Genomic DNA, 20108 nt, shown 5'->3' on the forward strand with positions numbered 1-20108 from the left:
TCAGTGCATTCTGTGGTTCAATTTTTTTGTCTCAACTTTGTTCACACCTAAAAACGATGGCCGTTCACGGGCAACATCTCGTGGTTAAACAGTGATTTAATAGGCCTTATTACGGTTTTCGACGCCATTTTGACGAGTAGGCTAACAGGCTTGAAATAACAGTGTTTGTATGGAGATGCGATGTCAAATATTTTTTGATAAAACACCGCTTCTGAAAAATTGGAAACTTTTCGTACTAGGATTACGATTTAAAGAAAAAAATTTGAGGGATGTGGCTGTGCCAGAAAGCGTCCAGTCGTGTTTTGAACTTTCCATGCATTTGTCTGTATAGCGAACCAGCCGTGAACTGCTACTAAAAATAGTTCGCGGGAAAAAATGCAGGGAAATGTATGGAACGTTCAAAACACGACTGGACGCTATGTGGCACAGCCGACATCCCTCCAATTTTTTTCTTAAAATCCTTTTCCTAGTGCCAAAAATTTCCAATTCATGAATTTTTCAGAAACGATGTTTTACGAAAATTATTTGACATCGGATTTCCATACAAACACTGTTATTTCAAGCCTGTTTGCCTACCCGTCAAAATGGCGTCGAAAACCGTGATCGTGATAAGGCCTATTTTTAAGAGCGGCTGTCTGTAAGGATCGAGAACTGCGTTTCGGCTACCACTTGGTCGAACTTCTTATATTTCGCCTGAAGATATCCTTGGATTAACTTTTTTCGAAAATCATATTTTAAAGTTCCAAGGTATTTTATTTTTTGAGAAAATTGCAAGAGTTTGAAATGCGGCCTAGGTGCGATCACGGGTCGATGAAAACCGCGAAAATTTAGGTCAAAGGACGAAGCCCCGTTCACGGTGTAAAATAACCCAATAAACTTGAAACTTTACACAAACCTAGACCAACCATCTCATAAGAAAAAAATTCAAGTATTAGTGTCATTTCGTTTTTAACTTACAGTTATACAGACGCTGGAACGTCGAATTTTTCGCAGGAAAAAAACAAAGATCCATAACCACCATCGTCGCAATTAAAAATATGAAATCAGTATATTTAGGAGCGTAGTAGTGAATTCCCCACCGACCACGGAGGTTCGTTACGGCCCTTACCCGCTTTCGCTAGTGATAAGTTAATTGCCGGGGCCATCACCAGACAAGATTCCTATCTTCTCGGAAATTGAAAGAAACTGGCAGGAACAACGAGAAAACCGGTTTAGGAAAGTAACTCCGGCAATAACCACAATTGACGCTTATTGCCAGGGGATGTCCTTACAAAGTTTATATTTTTAATTGTGGTTATGGATAGATTTTCTTTCGTAAAAAAATCGACGTTCCATGATTTGCTGTACGGTGAGTCAAAAAACCAAAAACTGGCACTAACACTTGAACGTCGATTTTTTTTTTCGCGGAAAAAACCAAAGCTGGAAAGGTGGGCTCTCAGATCTCTTGTACAGTCCTTAAGCTTGACAAGGCCATCACCACCAGGGTAGTCATAGCTTGGCCCACAAGTAGTACTTTTCTGAAAGTGCCCTGAACGCTCAAGTGCCTGGCCAGGATCACGTGCGCGTTACCCACATCAGCGAAGTGAATATCGACTTTAACAGTTGTTTTGTCACACTGGCTTATTGATTTGAGCCGTCGCTGCTAAAAACGAACACTCAAAACAACACGATAGGAACAAAGTCACACGTTTTTCTCCATTCTGCTGATCGACTGCTTCATTTATGAAGATAAAGGAGCTGTAAAGTTTGATTTGCACCACTCTTTCCTGCGACATCGAAATGGTATGCAAATTATATTTGTCGCAAATGTTTCGTAGGCTAATTGACCAGAATCACTATATTATTTTCGAGCAGAATAGGAAAGAAATCTGGGATCGAAAAACATTGAATGGCTGTCTTCAGTCAGTCTGATTAGTTTTAGGGCCCAACATGTGATGTTTGGTATTCAAACATTCACGGGCTCGTAACCAAAGACACTTACCAGGCCCGGTAAGTTACGGGACTTTCGAGAAATGGGCCCCCGATCTCATAATTCGTGGCATGAATTGCGAGCCGCAAGTATCGCACGCATATTCGATCTTCCTTGAGCGGGAAAGAGTTTGAATCAGAGCTTGAAACTTGGAACAAATAAAGTTCTTTTCTTCGTCTTTCAAGATATGAGATTTAATTTAGAGAAAATCACATACCAGAAACACTTTTATTTTAATGAAAATAGGCATTAGTTTCAATTATTCGCCTCAGTCTCAGTACATATTAGCAAGAGACTATGAGGTAAGAGAGCGAATCCCTGCGCATCGTTGGCTATTTACCATCTCATATCCAACGCGCGCTCATGGAATAATTGTTAAATATTCCACTCGACTTCGTCTCGGGGAATATATAAACAATAGCTTCCATTTGTCGCGAAAATATGCTCGGATATTTGTCCGCGGACATTATCTGTTCCGAGAAGCGAACTGTTTTTTGAGAGCGAAGCTCGAGGAGAACTGTGAGATTCGAGGGGCAGATAATGTCCAAGGACAAATATCTGAGCATATTTTTAAAGCCAAATGGAGGCTATTGTTTTTATTATCCTTCAAATATTTTTCGCAACAAGAAGCAACGAGCTTGAGTATTTGAACATTTCGTTTAAGAACAGTTTACCATCAAAAACGTCTAGAGCGTATGTTGTTTTCTACTGCTTACTCGACCAGCAGGTCAGAAAAGCAAACCGTTCCCCCCTCTTGACATTAATTTTAATTGTAAACTTGACGCGCCTTAAAAGTTTTTGAAATTGGGGAATATCACTCGATGATATTCCCCAGTTTCAGCTGGGGTATATTCCGTCACGTGAGGCGTTTAGACCAATCGCGCGCGAGCGAAAATATTTGATGGATTATAGTCACCAATATTTACTGAGCCTGAGACGAATAATTGTTAAATATCAGTGGTAAGAAATAAACAACAAAGTTACCCAATAGTTGGCGCTTTTTCATGCTTTAATTTATGAAACTTCTCCTTGGAAAAAAAGGGAAATGGCATCTCCGAGGCCCTAAATATAAAAATTTCCAGGGGGAGCATGCACCCACACTACACCCTCAATCCTGTGCGTGCCTAAACGGAAAAAACCACGCTACGCCACTGCTTGTATTTATTTCACATCCACTAGCGGGTTTTCTATATTGAAGATGGATGAAGGTTTCATCCGAAACATGTAAACTATGAAAAAAAAAAAATTGTCGAAACTTTCATAAAAAATAAATAAATAAATAAGAAAAAGTCGCAAGAGCTAAAATTTTCGTGACAAAATCCCAATCAAAGTTTCCCGTGCAATTAAAGACAGTATATCCTCCGAACTTTATCAAGTGCCCAGTAGGTGGTTAAATTGTATCTTGTTCACTCGTGAAGAACAGCATTATCCTCGAGCCATCCGGGGGGGGGGGGGGCACCCACGTTTATCTTTTAATTATTTTCCACTTTGTTTTCTTTGTATCATACAAAATTTGGGTAAAATTGTCTCGTCGTGCGTCACCTTTGACTGGTTCGGCCTCTGTTGATGAAATTTGTTGCCAAAATTTGTCACTGGTGTCGCAACCCTCATGCCCTAGCGACGCGACAGTTTTTGAAAACATTGCATCAACTGTGGAAGTACAAATTCGTATGCGTAGCCACGGTCTAATTTAACCTCGCATAAAGCGATTATCTTGGCTCATTAAAACTCTCGTCTTCTGGCTATCTCGTCGCCTTCGCTTTCCCCGTTACTTAAGCCAAGATATGAATGACGCCCATACTGAAAAACAACATAACAACCTCTCTGAAAAAATTGACAAGTGAAGAGCACATTTTATGAATCAGGACCCATCAGGACGCAACTGTCAGCCTGTTAAGGATGAAAGTCCTTTTCTTGATGACATTTTTAAAACGACAGGTTTTTTTTTTCTAGTATAGTATTACCGAGTGAAAAATAAGGAGGGCGGAGAAAACTAGAACGCGAGAATGGCAAAACTGCCACCAACATCGATAGTAAGGCGAGGGAACCACGCGAGCGAGCGCGAAAATTGTCTCCCGCGAGGAGACGCGCGCGACGCGTAAAAGGAGGTGAATTAATTTTTTGCTTCTCTAGCTTCGGAGGTTTGCTCAATTCCTCATCGGGAATATACTGATGAAATCGATGTCACTCTCTTCGTCAATTGGGCTATTAATTTACACTGATTCCACCATCCGTCATTTTTTAGTTTCATAATAGACCGACTTAATACAATGATAAAACGAACCATATATGTCACACCCTGGAGACGTAGTTTTATATATAAAAAAAGAATCCTTATTTTTCTTAACGTCCAGGTCACCCACAGTCACCGAATTTACACAGTTAACTGTACCGAGCAGATTTAAGCTAATGTACACATACATTCATTTCCCATGATCAGTTATCTGATTCTTTCTTCGGTTGAATGAAATATGAAACAAATTATATCTAGCTGAGCAGTTATTAATAGAAGTTATGGAGAACCTGGCCCATAAGCCGGCTAGCTTTGTTTATTGGCGAAAGGCTCTTCATATACGTGAAATTGATATGTCCTTTATCCACCTAAATTCTGCGACTTCCTTCTGATTCTTTCTGCGAACTCCTTATACACTCGGTGAATGACCGAAGGTTCATTCACAAGGTGAGGTGACTTAATCTAAACTAGGAAGAAATTCATCTCATTCATGTTTGTGTACTAACGTTGATATCTCTGTGTAATGTAATGAAGGCCTTGATGGCGGCTTGCAGGATCCTTTGAAACCACTGAGGGACCATCCACGGTAAAAAAAACTAAAATATATCTCTTCATTCCTTTCTCTCTCTCTCTCTCTCTCTCTCTCTCTCTCTCTCTCTCTCTCTCTCTCTCTCTCTCTCTCTCTCTCTCTCTCTCTCTCTCTCTCTCTCTCTCTCTCTCTCTCTCTCTCTCTCTCTCTCTCTCTCTCTCTCTTGTCTAACTTTTTTTGTTTTGTTTTTCCCTTTTTTAGACATAGTCGTATCTGCAATATTTTTTTTTTCAATAAATTCACCGCGGAAGGTTATATTCGCTCCTCATTTTTAGTTTGGCTCTATTCTTAAATTACACTGTAACATAATTTACTAATCTAACACCACCAACGTTTGCCACAGAGCACTCAATAGCAACAATTCTTTAATAAGACGAATTATTTACAGCTAAGCCCCAAAGTAATAGAGAATGGCTTCACTGAGAAAAAAGCAAGCACTCAGGGAAGCTACAGTATCTACTAATAAGGTGTCACGTCCTTCGGCGATAAAAAAAAAACAACACAGTTTTCAGGTCAGTATTTTGCGGGTGTTAAAAATGACACAACGGAAAATCGCAATGTATATGTTTAATTTGGGAGAAAAGTATAAATGATAAGTTTTGTTGTTAAGTTTATTCAGCTTACTGAACAGATAAAACATTTTTTTATATGCCAATTCTTTTGTTACAGAAGAACTGTTGCCTTCTTTCATGAATACAAGTTTTCCCCTTTGCGTATGTTGCAAGCTTTGTTCAGTTTGTTTTAAATCAAAACATGTACTCATGTCAATAATAGTAGGTCAGTTACTTACCCCAGGTATTATTTTACTTGTATGGAGAGCATCATTTTTTACAAAGGCATTGCTATTTCAGCCTCATTAAGAAAAGATTACGCTGTTTTTATGAAGAGTAAACGCCTCAACAAAGAAATGAAAAGCACCGTATTAACACCTGCACAGACTGAGCAAACTATAAATTGTAATTTTAAAAGAGACAAAGAATTCTCTCGTCAACTTTAGCGTATTGCACAGCATATAAAACTTCGCGCTTTGTAATAAGCACACCACTGTTCCTTAAAGCGAATGATAGAGCCCTGAAGCACCCCAAGATGAACTATTTCGCGGCAATTTTCCTATTCGTCTTTGTAGTTGGCATTGATGCCAACGACGTTGAGGATCTCTTTTTGGATGATGAGGTTATTCCCGATCGACACCCGTATGTGGTTAGTGTCTCATCTCTCTCAGTTCGTTACTAGTATTGAACACTTTTTTGTTACATGCTATATTCACTTCGAGTAGTGGTTGCCATTACTACTCGAGTTTTTGATTCTCGTACCTTTAAATTGTTTTGAATTTACTAACAAAAGAAAAGCCAACGGTCAAATGAAAATCTTCACGTAAACTGAAAATTCAATATTTTTGCGTAAGTCAGTCATAACGAATTGTTGTTCAGTTACTCGATTCTAGGGTTATCCCACTCCATTTTAAAAACTTTCAATTTGTAAGCTGACTTACCAGGGAAATGTGTTATAAACCATTCACAATGTAAGGAGAACATTAGGCAGATGATCAAAACAGGCACAAATGCAATTGGAACAAGTCAAGACCGATTAAGCATATCCTCTGCACATTTATTTTCTTGAAATAAGAAAAAAAAGGACCAAGAAGCGACGACAACAACAACAAAAACAACGAAACCACTAACGAAATTGAGAAAAAGAATGCTAATCGAGGCGTCAATTTATAATTATCCATTTTCTTCGTGCTTTTCAAACCACACAAAATAGAATATTTTAATTTTTCAATCCATGTTTTGTTCTTCAGCAATGCAAAATTGACCTGTATGACTGCCTGAGACTGGACAAGGAAAGCAATTTCGAGTGTTTGAAGAAATACAAGACCTGCATGGCTCAGCTGGTACCAACCGTGCCACCATTAGTTGTAAGAATAACTTTTTTTTTCTGGCTGCAAGATTCAATCCATTTTCCCCAAGCATTATTTATATTATGATCTTGCCTTCCACATCTCAGAAAAAACACGTAAACAGCATATTTAATTGACAAACTTCTTTGTTTTATGTTTTTGTTTGCCTTTTTGGCCTTGACCCTGCCAAACAACAATAGAATTTGGAATGTGTTGGAGCAATTGACCAATCGAAATGTTTTCGTTAAGATATTCAACTGTGGTGTGAACGTTAAAACAAAGGATTGTGCAGGGTCGTGGCTCTTCCGACATAAACTGCAGCACCATTGTTTTCATGGCAAGGTTTCATAACCAGTCCCTCAAGTAACAATGAAACAGTTTGGACGAAACGGTTTCACATTTTCCCTAACATCCATTTTGAGACTTTCACTTCTCTTAGGAACTGACTAACTAGCTAGTTTTTTTCTTTTGTATACCCCACGAAACTACATGGAAAAAAATTCCATGTCAGAGGAATAATATTTGTAATAATAAGGTTAATTAAGGTACACAACCAAACAAGGTGCTATCACAAAAAGTCAGTAATTGATAATTTATCGGCTATAAGTAGTAAGACAACGGTATAGATCGCTCTGAAGTCCAGTAACTACTGGTAGATGCACAATGTAAGTGGGGGTGGGGGGGGGGGGGGGGATTCTGCCCGCGGCGACTTTATACCTGAAAAACTTTTTTTATGTATATATTTGACCAAATGCTCTGAAACCTTAGGACTTTCTTCCTAAATTTATCAGGGAAAAATTTGATGCGGTCAGTTAGTGTTGATTGACTTTGATGTTACCATGCCAATCAATTTTCGACAGTCAGTTTTTTTTTTTTTCTGAAAATAGAATATTCCTTTTAGAAATGAAAAAAAAATCAGTTTTATTTGTGTAACTTTTGTGTTTTTTTTTTAAATCTTCTATTAGTGTCTTTTTTTATTAATTTTATCGGCGCTTTCCTGAAGTTAACGAAAAATCCAGAAATCCAAGACGGTGGATCCAAGACGGCCGCCGTTTGGCAATCATGACCTAATTACCACGTCATTGATGTCATTACTTCGCATTGCCGGCCTCAAAGGAGACATCTCTGGACGTGCTATCTATCCTCTAAGTCTTACTGTTATGGCATTTTTTTTGTTTGTTTTACTTACAAAGTTATGGAGTGGGGACGGAATTCCTTCCCCCCCCCCCCCCCCCGGCCCCAGCAGACAACAAATAAAAAAGCCCGGTCTTATAGGGTTAAAGACTGAGTTAATTGAGGGCTTACTGATGTGAGTGAATAATTGAGTGACTGACTCGCTGACTGAAGAAATTATTAACTGAGTGAGTGCATCGCTGACTGACTGCATGAATGAATGACTGACTGAAAGAAGGAATCATTAACTGAGTAAGTGAATGGCTGACTTTTTGATTGACAACTTATTTGTTTGCTCTTCAGATTGCTTGTAAAAATAACTTGCAGCAGTGCATTCAAGATACACCAGGACTTCTGAACAAAACGAAGTGTTATATTGCTCTTGCCAAATGCATTCTGAACAAAGGACCAAGCATGCTTTTGCGAGACGAAAATAATGAGGAGACTCCTACTAGGCACCCATATGTGGTAATTATGTCACTGAGCTAAAATTCCGAAATAATACAGTAAAAACCCACGTATACTTTCAGTGCATCTTCTGTATAGTTTGATGGTCGCTTCTTTAATCCGTTAAATGTTGGTCGTGAAAGCATTTGCTTGTTTGTTTGGTCAACTGTTTGTCTTTCTACTTCTTTGTAGACTGATTAACATTCTCTTATTTTTGTTCTCAAGCAATGCAAAATTGATCTATATGACTGTATTAAAGCTGGCAAGGAAAAGCCGGAATGTCTGAGTACATACAAAACTTGTATGGCGCAGCTGATACCTACTGTACCCCCATTTGTAGTAAGTGAAATGTTGCTTTGGATTTTATGTATTTATGTAAATTTTTGCTAATTTTGCTCATGCACGAAACAATTCTTAACACTAATACGTTATGAGAAATCAATGATTTTTTACGCGGAAAGGAGCAGAATGTTCATTGTTCAGTTATACAAAGGAGACCACAATATAGTTAAATAATGTATTTTAAAAAACCGCGACAAGAGTACAAACAGAACTGAGACAGAAAAAAACCCAGTTATTTTGGTGTAGCCCCCTAGATAGCACGTCATAATTAACAAGCGAAATTTCTTTAAAAGAACAACAACATAGATCATAGATCTAATGAGTTACTTATCTGAACTGAGCAAGAAATTATCAGCAACTCTCTACATCATGTAATTACAGCTGAACTTTAATTTAATATTATAATATTATGCTGGTCTTATGATTAAGGGCCGTTCAAAAGTCTAACTTGGCTGGCCCACACACATGCACGTACGTATTCTGCTGATGAGTACAAAACTGTCTATCCTGTTTTTATTTAATACTTTATTTTTGGATCCTCCACTCTTACATTAAATTGAAGTCACATTGCTCGAACCCAACTAATGTCTTAAATTTAAATTTTGTTTGAAAGAGTGAAATAACAATTTACAACAATTTACAACAATTTCCACGTTATTATCGCTTATTTTCGCATTTAAATTTTTCGCGCGCCACGATTTTGAATAATTTGGGGGATGGCCGCTTTTGTCAGAAAGGAGAAGCTGTTTTGAGTGAAGTAACTGGGCAACCGCATTACGTCATGAAATCCAAAATGAAGGCGCCAAAGTGAAGGCAATAACCAAATCCTGTTTTCTCTAACACTGAAATTTTATTACCATGCTTTCCAACGAAATTTGAAATTAGACTGTATATTGTATGCTGTCAATTTATTTTAAGAGTGCATGTGCCCTTTCAAGAATGGTACAGTAGACAGGGCTGATCAAAACTGAAGCCTTCCCTTGGGTCTATGGAAACTACGACTGTTTAACTTTTAACGCTAACAGAGGGCTTTAACCTAGCTAGTATTCACTAAACGCGTGTGTGGACCAGAACGACCTTAAATAGCAAGATCAGCAGGGTCACAAATAATGAGGTTTTGGCTCGAAATGGTTATTTTGCTCAGTCCTTCTTGTAACCCGTTGCACAATCTGACTTAAATAGATTGCCTGTAAAGATGACCTCAAAAAGTGTACGAGTGCTGCATCAGGAGCCGTTGATAGGGCTCAGTGTCTTAAGACTTTTGGCAAGTGTTTGACAAACAAAGGACCTGGTGGAGTTGTGCTGGATGCGATCGAGGATGTGGGACAGACGTCAGATATGAACGGCGTTCTGGTTAGTAAATAGACCGCTGTTGCCTTATTTCATTGAATATCATGGCTTTCAGATTTGATTTGTGTAGCTTTTAGTCAAGGAACAAGTTGAAGTGACTAACGGCTATGGTTATGCCATTTAGTTTTGCTTAAAGAGTCAACGCACTGAATGATATAGACCGTCAGGGAACTGAGGTCAACAACTAGTCCCTTGCCTTCCATTTCCGTAGATTGTGCTGATTGGCACGTGTATGGTATACACAAACTTGCATAGAAAGAACCGCGTTCGCAATGATTTTCTAAAACAACTAGAGACATTAAGATCATGTCATGGAAAGTGTTACTTGCTCAAAATAAATCGCTTATTTATTAATCAATATTTATTAATTAAATGATTTTATTTACTCAATTGGCTGTTTATTGCTCAAGTGTTTTCTTTTTTGCACTTTAAGTTAGGGAAATCATATTAGAAGGGTATAAATAATAAGGGGTGGGACTTTTGACTTTCAATGTTCAAGGGGTGAAGGAGTATGAGACTTCCCACCCTGTCGTAATAATAACAAGTTTGCCTCACGATTGTGACATAGAAGTGTCGATCGCAACTTTGGACCGCTATCGTGCAGCAGGGTAATGTTTTGACCACTGTAGGTAGTGCAGGCAGACTGGCTGTTCATAAGTACCACCGCGTGGTTGATGGTGATCAGTGTACTTCGATCCTCGCTTTGGTTCAGTGACAGTTATTGGAAGATTTCCATCCTCTTTGTACAGACTATACACAATTCCCTCAGGGGTCTGTTGTGGTGCCGGTTGCATGTTGTCGACTGATGAAGAGCAGCAGTATAGAGGTCGAAATGTCGCGAACCACACCTATGTCACGCAATCGTGTGAATGATTAACTTTGAGCTATGGAAATCGTTTTAACCAACTAGTGCAGATGCATTTTTTTCTTCATTTAAACAATTTCATCTCTTTTAAAGATAGTTCATGCAAAAAGGACGTCCAAGGACGTCTTTAAGTTTTCCTTTTTTTCCTAGATCAATAACCGAGTGGAACTCACTGCCCGCGGACTTAGTGAATTGCAAGTCATTATCTGATTTTAAGTTAAATTTAGGAAAGCATATGAAATAAGTGAAGTAAATTATAGTAAATTTAATTTTGAATAATCATCTATTTTTTTTGTTATTTGACATATTTACTTTTATTCAACTTATACATATGTACATATATGTGTATATATATATGTATATATATAAGCAGTTTAAAGATGGTTTGCCAAACGAAGACTCCCAGTAGAAGGATCCGTAAGGATACCGTGTCTCAAGTTAGATTGTAGATTAGTGTAAGCAAGTTTCGACTTGAAGACAAACTTCTAACTGTTCCGGCTTTTAATTCACGACGTTTCGGCCTTCGGCCTTCTTCAGATGGAACACGGGATAAAATTTAAAAACTACATATATATATGTATATTTTACTTTAGCTTTTGTTACAGTTGATGTGATGTCTTACAAGATTTTATCAACTTAATAAATGTAGATGTAGATGTAGGAAAGTTGAGCATGGTGATTCAGAAATGTCGAAATACCTTGAAAATAGCTTATATGATCTTCCTCTACACAGCAATGCAAGAAGGACCTGTACAACTGTTTTAAGGAGGGAAAAGACAAGAAAGTATGTTTGAAGGACTACGGAGGTTGTATGGATGCATTGATCCCTCCATTTGTGGTACGTGAATAAGTAAAAGAAGTTTAGCGGGATTCCAACATCAGGTCAGCTCATCAGGTCATCAGGTCAACGGCATATAAATGATTGGGTAATGAAATGATCTTCTCAAATTCATAAAAAAAAAATAATGATGACAAAGGATACTCAAGAACATTATTCCATGGTGTGATGACCACAGGATAATTATACTGTATAAAAGCCCGTTCTACATTAATCCGTTTCAATTAGAATGGATATTTTTTAAGGATACGTTTTTGCCTATCGTTCAGCTGACACAGTATGATTGGGAAAGCGAGTTAAAACGTTTCAGAAGGTAGAGAGCTCTGAAGGCGGACGAACTGTTTATTGAAAAAAAAAAACGACGGATGTGGACAGATGTGAACATTATCAATTTTTTCAAGTTATTAAAGCGGAGGATTTGGTGAATTCATTAGGATTCAAGCGGATGAAAGACGCAAGCTCCTTTGTTGCTTTAACTTTTGAATATCAACAGCCCATTTTAATATCCTTAATTGATCAAAGTTAAAGTACTCTTTCTTTTTTTTTTGTTTCTTTAAAAAAATCAATTTTATCGTTTGCAGAAACAGTGCAGTGCTAAAGCTACGGAGTGTTTCTCAAATGCCAGTGGATGGAGGGATAAAGTTAAGTGCGCGAGAGAATACGCAATCTGTATAAAGAATGGCGTCCCAACACAGGCTCCTCCAGAGCCCTCAGCAGCCTCTTAAGTCTACACTGCCAGCGCCATATTTGGCTTACACAGAGTGTCAGGCGAAATGCAGAAGTAGTTGTTAAGTTGACATAGAGCGAGAGAAAATAAATCAGAAAGAGAAATAACGTCATTTTATGTCTAGTTCACTCTTGTTATTGCCCCTTTTATTCTGATAGGAAGTTAAGGATTTGTGTCTTTACAACTTTACAAACTCGGGTACGCCTGATCATAACTCGTTATTTCTCTTAAATTACTCAGATACCTGAGCTCTTGCAATGGTTCACGTACGCTTACCCCGCCTCTGAGTATGGTTGGGGAGGTTAGAGTTCTCTTGTATATATTTCGAAGGGGGGGGGGGGGGGGGGCAATATTTAGACGTCAATTTCAGAGAAATAATCATCGTGGACCAAAAATACTAAGACGTTTGTTCTCAAACAACCGAAATTAAGCTAAAAAAAATAATGGGCTATCACCTATGTAACCCCATGCCATCTCAATCATTTTATCAGATCAAATTCATCTAGGACAAACGTTCGGAATGGTGCAAATATTGTTCAGGAAAAACCCAAAGGATATTAAAGTTCAGTTTACGGTTAAGAAACACCCTCCATGACGCTTGTACTCAGCGTATCTATTTTAGTTGGGCGTGTAATACGAGGCTATTAAAACGTCCAGAAAGTGCTAATGGAACCATTTTGTTTGCAATCAACAAACACGTTAGGTCTTACACTCTGGTTTTTTTTTTTTTTATAAGAACCTTTTTTTTTATAAGAACGTCGAGGCTAAGATAAACCAAAATTTTAAGAACGTATTAAGAAAATTTCTCAGGCTGAGAGTCTATTAAGAACGTTTTTATTTTGCTATCCGTATATAAAATAACAAATGGAAATTAACCAAAATACTTAAGGGCGCGCATGTTTTGTATAACATTAACAATGGTGACACACATCTCGGTTTGCCATAATCAGCAGTTCTTCTGATACCATATCTCAGCAGACAATGCACTTCGATAGGTTTCCTGTTCACGTCCTCATTGATTTACTGAAATACGTGTTGTGTATACCATGTAATTTAAGAACATCTTACGAACGTTTTCAGCCTCAAATCGCAATAGAATATAAGAACGTTCAGCCTCAGCTCCAAAATTAGACGTTCTTGTAAATAAAAAACAGAGTGCAATTTATGTTCATCTGGCTTTTGCCCTGTATTCACCCTCAGTTGGAAAAAAGCCAATGGTGGCGGTTGAAAGTCCCACTTTTCAAAACTTAGAGGCTAACCGTGAATTAGACCTCGTAACTAGCCAACGTAACCTATAATATATAGCATTGACAAGGACTCCAGATTATACCCTTTTTTAGACACGCAATTCGCAATGCCAAACTTATTTCAATTAAAGGCGCCAAAAATTGCACAACTTTTGGATCTTAACTAATTTTCGATAAGGATTCTTCGCGATTTCATACTTAATCGCCGTGTTTAAATGATCAAATAAAGGTGGTTGCGATACATTTGTCTTTGCCATCTAAATAAAACGTTCGATGGCGCTTTTTCTTCCAGAAAGAATAACTAAAAAGTTAAAAATTAAAAATAAACGGATTCACTCACAACAACAAGGGGAAACTAATTAGCATTCTCGACTTGATAGCACAAACGTACCATGTGTTTTATACCTTATTTTATGTTATTAGAAAGGTATCAAGGGATTTGTTTTTACGCCAATGTAGGTCATTCTACGCCAATGTAGGTCATGATCATGTTGTTATTTGATCCGAATTGTAGAAAAGACGTACAGGGAATAAATGTTTACCTTGTGATATCCCTGTTTACTTACCTATTATTTTTGCATTTGTGATGTTGTTTCGGCAACTGTTCAAACATTTCAACAAAAGTTTCAAACAAATCAATGCTGTATAAAAATTGACCGGCTGAATGCAACACTCGATTTCAATTCATTTTAGGTTAAATTTTTATGTTATAGAAGTTTCACTTTGGAAATCAGAGTATTTATGAGGACTTTATGAAACATATGTCGACGAGTTAATTTTTAACAAGAAAAGGTTATTTAGCGTTTCAGTTTCATTGCGAGTTGAGAAACAAAATACCGAAAAAAATAGGTGCTAATAAATTACACAATGATTCTTTTCTGGACCTTTTCTATGACGATGCGTGTGCAACTGCCCAAACATGGACACAAAAGAAATTGATCTGTCGTTGTTTGTTGAAAAAATCAACGAAGAAATAGAGCCCGCTTACTCTTGGATTGCACAAAACTGATCAATCTGTGGTGGGAAATGAATACGGCAAAATGTGAAAACCAAAGAGAGTCGAGAAGACTGCAGATCTAGAGTTAAAACAATGCGGCCTTTTTTTTAATACACCTCATTATAATAGCCAGATATTTCATGGTCATTTGTTTTATGATCAACTTCACTCCCTATTGTACATAATTCGACCGCAACATGACCCTGATTCATATTTGTTTATATTCACACGTACCAAATTGTGATACATTGAATAAATCTCTTTCAAGAAAAGGTGGAAATTCGATAACATTAACAAAAGAAAAAAACGAATAAATTATGTATTTTTGAAAAGACAATGCGTTACGTGTGAAAAACGTTAATTTAAGAAGGCTACTAGCGTAATTGCTATACCATTTTGTTGTTTTTACTTGTTATTTCTCGTTTTAAATAAGTCCATGGTTAGCGCCTTATATAAAAAACGTTCTCGCAGGTGTCCAAATTAAACCTTTTGAAAAGGCATGTAAAAATACTGTTGCGCTAGGATGTAATTTTCAATGGAGGTATTATGTGACAATGAAACGGCAAAGGAGAATTTGCGAACTTTACTTTTTTGCGCAATTGTTTAAACATTTGATCATTGAGACTCCCTTTGAGCAATGAGTAATTGAATTAGAAAAATATCTAAAGGAAGGTTTAGAAAAATTTCAAATCCACGCTCCCCCTTAATATAGTTTTGCAGTTAATGCCAAATAAACTATGCTTAATTTTTCCCGTTTTTATACCGTTAACGCTAAATTAGTAATATTTGCTTTTCGAAGTCAATGTGAATATTTTACTTTAATCAGATGGTCAAACATCTAGAAACGCCTACATCCTTTCATTTATCATTTCACACCAGCATTGAATCTTAGGCCGAGTTGCTGAAGGTGATATCTTTGCGGACTGCAACACCTCTGTTGGGATACAAACGCCATGATATTGTGTCTGAGTAAATGGCTACGTCCTTATAAACGGCGATGCAAGGGAAGGAAGGCTACCGTTCATTTCTAATACAGATTACAGAGCCTGCGGATCAAAAATGAAGTTTTTCATTGTTACCATACTCTTTGTCGCCTTCGTGGCTTATGTTCGTGCAGATTACCTAACCGACATAGACGACGATTCTAACGAGCCAGGATATGTTGTAAGTTAATTCTTGTCTTTTTTTTTTTTTTTTTTTTTTTTTTGCTATTTACGTGTGTATTAATGATAATCTGTTGCCACAGTTAACTTAGTAACATTTGGCTGATTTAAAAACAACAGAGCTCCCATGCCAGAATACTGAACTTACGCGAGGCCTTGCGCCTTCGCCCCAACAGACAGCAACATTGAAAGTGAGGTAGATCAAAGACTAATTCTCGAAACTGGCGTCTGTTGTTGAGTTTTGTTTCCTTTGATTAGAACGGCGTGGCCTTGGTTTGATATGATGTTGGTTTAATTTTTTGTTTTATTTTTTTTTTTAATTTATTCAGCAATGTAAAATCGACCTATACCACTGTATCAAGGATGGAAATGACACCAAAAAGGAATGCCTTATAAAATACAAGGACTGCATGGCATCACTCATCCCAACGATGCCCTACTTTGTGGTAAGTATTGCCGGACTATTTAACCATTGAAAGAGTGAACTAGTTCAATCGTTTTAGCAGGGTTTGAGGCAGGATTAGAGTGCAGAATATTAGAATTTTACTTAATAAAACGTCACTGTAATGATTTATATTGAGGGGTTGTCATGGAAAGAACAACAAGGAAAACGTCGTACCGTGGTACGGAAAGGATTTTGTCAGTTCTTATAAGATGTTTTAAATTGAATTGGAAAGTAGAGATTTTAATTTGTATACACGGCATATCTGAAATCATATATGGTAATTTACCTTTTTGGTCAATTAGTTTACATCAGTGATATACTGATAGTGAATACAAAAAAAGTAAGGCTTTTTTTTCTTATTATTTTTTTGATGGGGAAATTAACAAGCTAGGTATAGGATAACATCTTTACAAATACATTAAAAGTGAGTTGTTATGATCATTATCTTGTTAAAAAGTGCCACACTTAAAAGCTACGTGGTTCTTTTAATTCTATAGCTCTGATTTTTTTCGTTATTATTATTATTATTGTTATTATCATCATCATCATCATCATCATTATCATCATGATCATCATCATCATCATCATCATCATCATCATCATTATTATTATTATTATTATTATTATTTATTATTATTATTATTATACGATCATATGATATTTTTATTACAAATACGAATATTATTTTAACTTTATACTAATTATTTGATAAAATTACCTACAGACCCTGTGCAAGAAGGACCTCAGTTGGTGTGTGAGTCATGCTCCAGGCATGAAAGAGCAGGCTAAATGTTTCCTTGAATTCGCCAAATGCTTGAAGGACGGAGGACCCACCCCTGTCACCTATGCACCAGACGCTCGAGCCATGGATGTGCCCCAGATGGATGTTGATCCTACACGTGATCAGTTTACGGTAAGTTGAACAGCGTGTGAACGAAATAGTAAAATCCTTGTATGTAATGTTAATACTAGGGACCTTAAGATTGAGGTTTTTTCAGCCTCGTTTCCCGCAAACCGTAAACCTTTAAAAGTCACGTGACTCCGATCCTGCTGTCCCATTTGGCATTTGAGGTTCAGGTTTCAACGTCAAGGACACTGTCTAGAGGTAAGTGAACTATGGCATATTTTTTCGCTAGTTTTAAAACTATAAAGCCACGTTTAACGAGATTGTTTGATTCAGTTGCGAGATTAGAAGAATTACCAACCACATTAGTGCATGCATCGATACTATCCTCTGTGCAGCATAGGCAAAAAAGAACCTTCAACCTAAAGGTCCCTGTTGTTGGAGAAGAAACTATAGAAATATTAGCACCAAGCTCTTCAACAGAATATTTTTGTGTTTAAGGTAAATTTATACTATTCAAAATTAAACATGAGGATTGGAAAGCAAACTTCAGATCACTATTCATAAATTTCTGTACGCAGATGAACTCAATAAGAATTTGGCTCTTTAAAAATGTCTAAATCTAGAGAAGATTTTAGTTATTTACAAGTTTAGTTAGGGATCTAATGCGACATAATCAATAGAATATATCTGGAGTGGCATTAAGATATTACCAATAAGTAGATTAACGTTTATAATTGGATGAAGCCAAAGATCAGTTTCCTGGAAAAAATTTTGGCTTGTGTTTATTTGTATTGTCTTTTCCGGTTTTCATTGTCAGTCATATGATACAAAACATCTTCTCTTCACTATAGCAATGCCAAATTGATCTGTACGACTGCATAAACAAAGGAGATAAATCTTCTACGGAGTGCCTGGTAGACTACAAAACTTGTATGGGCCAACTGATTCCTCCATACGTGGTAAGGTGCACTTGTAGTCAGGATATATTTCAAAGAATAGCATGACCGAGGTCATCTGAGCCCCGATTTTCTTATCAAGAGTCAGTGGTTAACGAAAGTTACAGTAATACGCTCATGCTACAGAAACGTTTTAATTTTACATTAGCGAAAGCCATTATTTCATAAGACAGTAGGATTGGATTCGCTCCGATTACACAAATTGTGATAATGTTTAGTCAGAATTGAAAAAAAAATAGCTCCACAAGTTAAACTTGCTGCTTCTTGACAAGGAATGACATCCAGTCAGCTAAGAATTTGTGCCAAAGCAAATTAGCTGATCTTCCTCTTACTTATCTAGATAAGACCGTTACGGATGAAGTTTTAGGAAAACGTTCTATAACCATTGCATTCAGTTTTATATATCACGAGCATTTGTATATTGATAATCTTTTTTTATGTACTTAGAGCAGCTGTTTAACTCTCATCTTTTTCTAAAAATCGATTAACAGACGCGACTTTTCCAAATATACGTATTTCCATTTTCCCTAAAATATTCAGCTTACATATGTTCTATTGTGTTCTCTGAAGGAAACATGCGTAAAGGAAACAGATGTGTGCATGGAAAATGCCTCAGGTATCCTGGACCATGCAATGTGCCTTGCTGGCTTTGCTAAATGTTTGTACAACCAAGGACCAACAAAGGCTCCAACCCAGGCTTAAATGCATTATATTACGATGTATACTGATATGGAGAAACAATAAACCAGAACATTTCTGACAATTATTGCTTGTTTTTCACTCTTTCTATCCATGGAAAATAAAAAAAAACAAAACGAAGTATCGGAGTATCGGTTTATACATGTATGTAGAAAACGCAGATCTTAGCAAGAGATTCTGAAATCCAAAAGGGAAATTGGCCAAAGCCATACATTCTCTGAGGTAATAAAGCGCCAATAATTCTAAATGGAGTTAAAATATAAAACAATGTGTGGCGTTTTGTTTCAAATGAAGCTGGAAAATGCGTGGTTACGCCCAATTTTCTTTTGGATTTTAATAACCCTTTATTAGATCTTCTTTTCTGGCTAGCCATAAACCGCACAAAAATACTTTAGAATTAGTAGGCGCCGTCATAAAGAAATGCGGGTTTTTCGGATCGTCCCAAGATGCGCAGGCATATATGGGCAGAAGAAAAAGGAGGCACCGTTCTAAAGCAAGCTTTATATGATCAGATTTTTCTCATCAAGTCTTTCTTGACAATTTTGAGTTACTCCTGTGTAAAAGGTAAATGCGTTCCAGAAAGCTTTCTCAAAAACCGTGGGAGAAACGAGCACGCTTGTCAAAGGGCCGGTGGTAACGGAAGAACATCAGTCACGAGAAATCGCCTTTACGGCTTAGTATTTACCTTTATAACCTATGACTGTAAATGGTTTGTAAATGTTAAGGACGGTGCCTCATTTTGCTACTGCGCATGCGGTCTGCGCATCTCGCGATGATTCCGGCGAACACGTCGGGTTCCTTAAGGGCGATACCTGCTAAAACAGATATTTATGCGCGATTTATAACTACGCTAGAAAAGCAGACTTTAGCAAGGGTTTTTGGAATCCGTAAAGAAAATTATGGGTAACCATGTATCTTTCAGAGATAATTACGTTTCAATTCCATGCATAATGCTTTGTATTTTGGCGCTTTTTACAATTATTGCTGCGTGGTCAAGGTTATCCCTAATTTTATTTTTTGGATTCCAGTAGCCCTCGCTGAGATATGCGTTTCCCGTATAGCCATAAACCACGCAAAAAAATACTTCGGTATTAGTAGGCACCGTCCTTAAACGTGGTAAAAGCTGCCTTTACAAAGGCTTTGTCATAGCGTCAGAGGTGGCAAAGCCAGCCCTAATCAATGGTAATGCGCTTTTGATGGAGGTCAAAGTGTTGTCGAATGTTTAAATCGTGCATGCAAAGGCGTTTGCTTCGCACACCTTTGGTGCGTACTTGATACGAATCAAATTAAAGGTGATCAAAGTTAACTTTCCGTACAATTG

The 20108-nt window shown here is 37.3% G+C and overlaps 1 protein-coding gene across 1 annotated transcript; it reads left to right on the forward strand.

The window, feature by feature from the left end:
• The first annotated feature begins 5767 nt into the window (after positions 1–5767).
• LOC146474453 (uncharacterized) lies at positions 5768–19424 on the forward strand. Its single transcript, XM_085117139.1, has 13 exons — positions 5768–5991; positions 6593–6709; positions 8168–8332; positions 8537–8650; positions 9836–10006; positions 11602–11706; positions 12288–12419; positions 12674–12734; positions 15648–15841; positions 16170–16286; positions 17010–17198; positions 17984–18091; positions 18659–19424. The coding sequence occupies exons 1-13, from the start codon at positions 5878–5880 to the stop codon at positions 18788–18790; spliced, it is 1719 nt and encodes a 572-aa protein (XP_084973265.1). The 5' UTR covers positions 5768–5877; the 3' UTR covers positions 18791–19424.
• The last annotated feature ends 684 nt before the right edge of the window (positions 19425–20108 follow it).

This window comes from Pavona decussata, unplaced genomic scaffold (genome assembly GCF_977016875.1).
Source record: "Pavona decussata unplaced genomic scaffold, jaPavDecu1.1 SCAFFOLD_89, whole genome shotgun sequence".
NCBI lineage: Eukaryota > Metazoa > Cnidaria > Anthozoa > Scleractinia > Agariciidae > Pavona > Pavona decussata.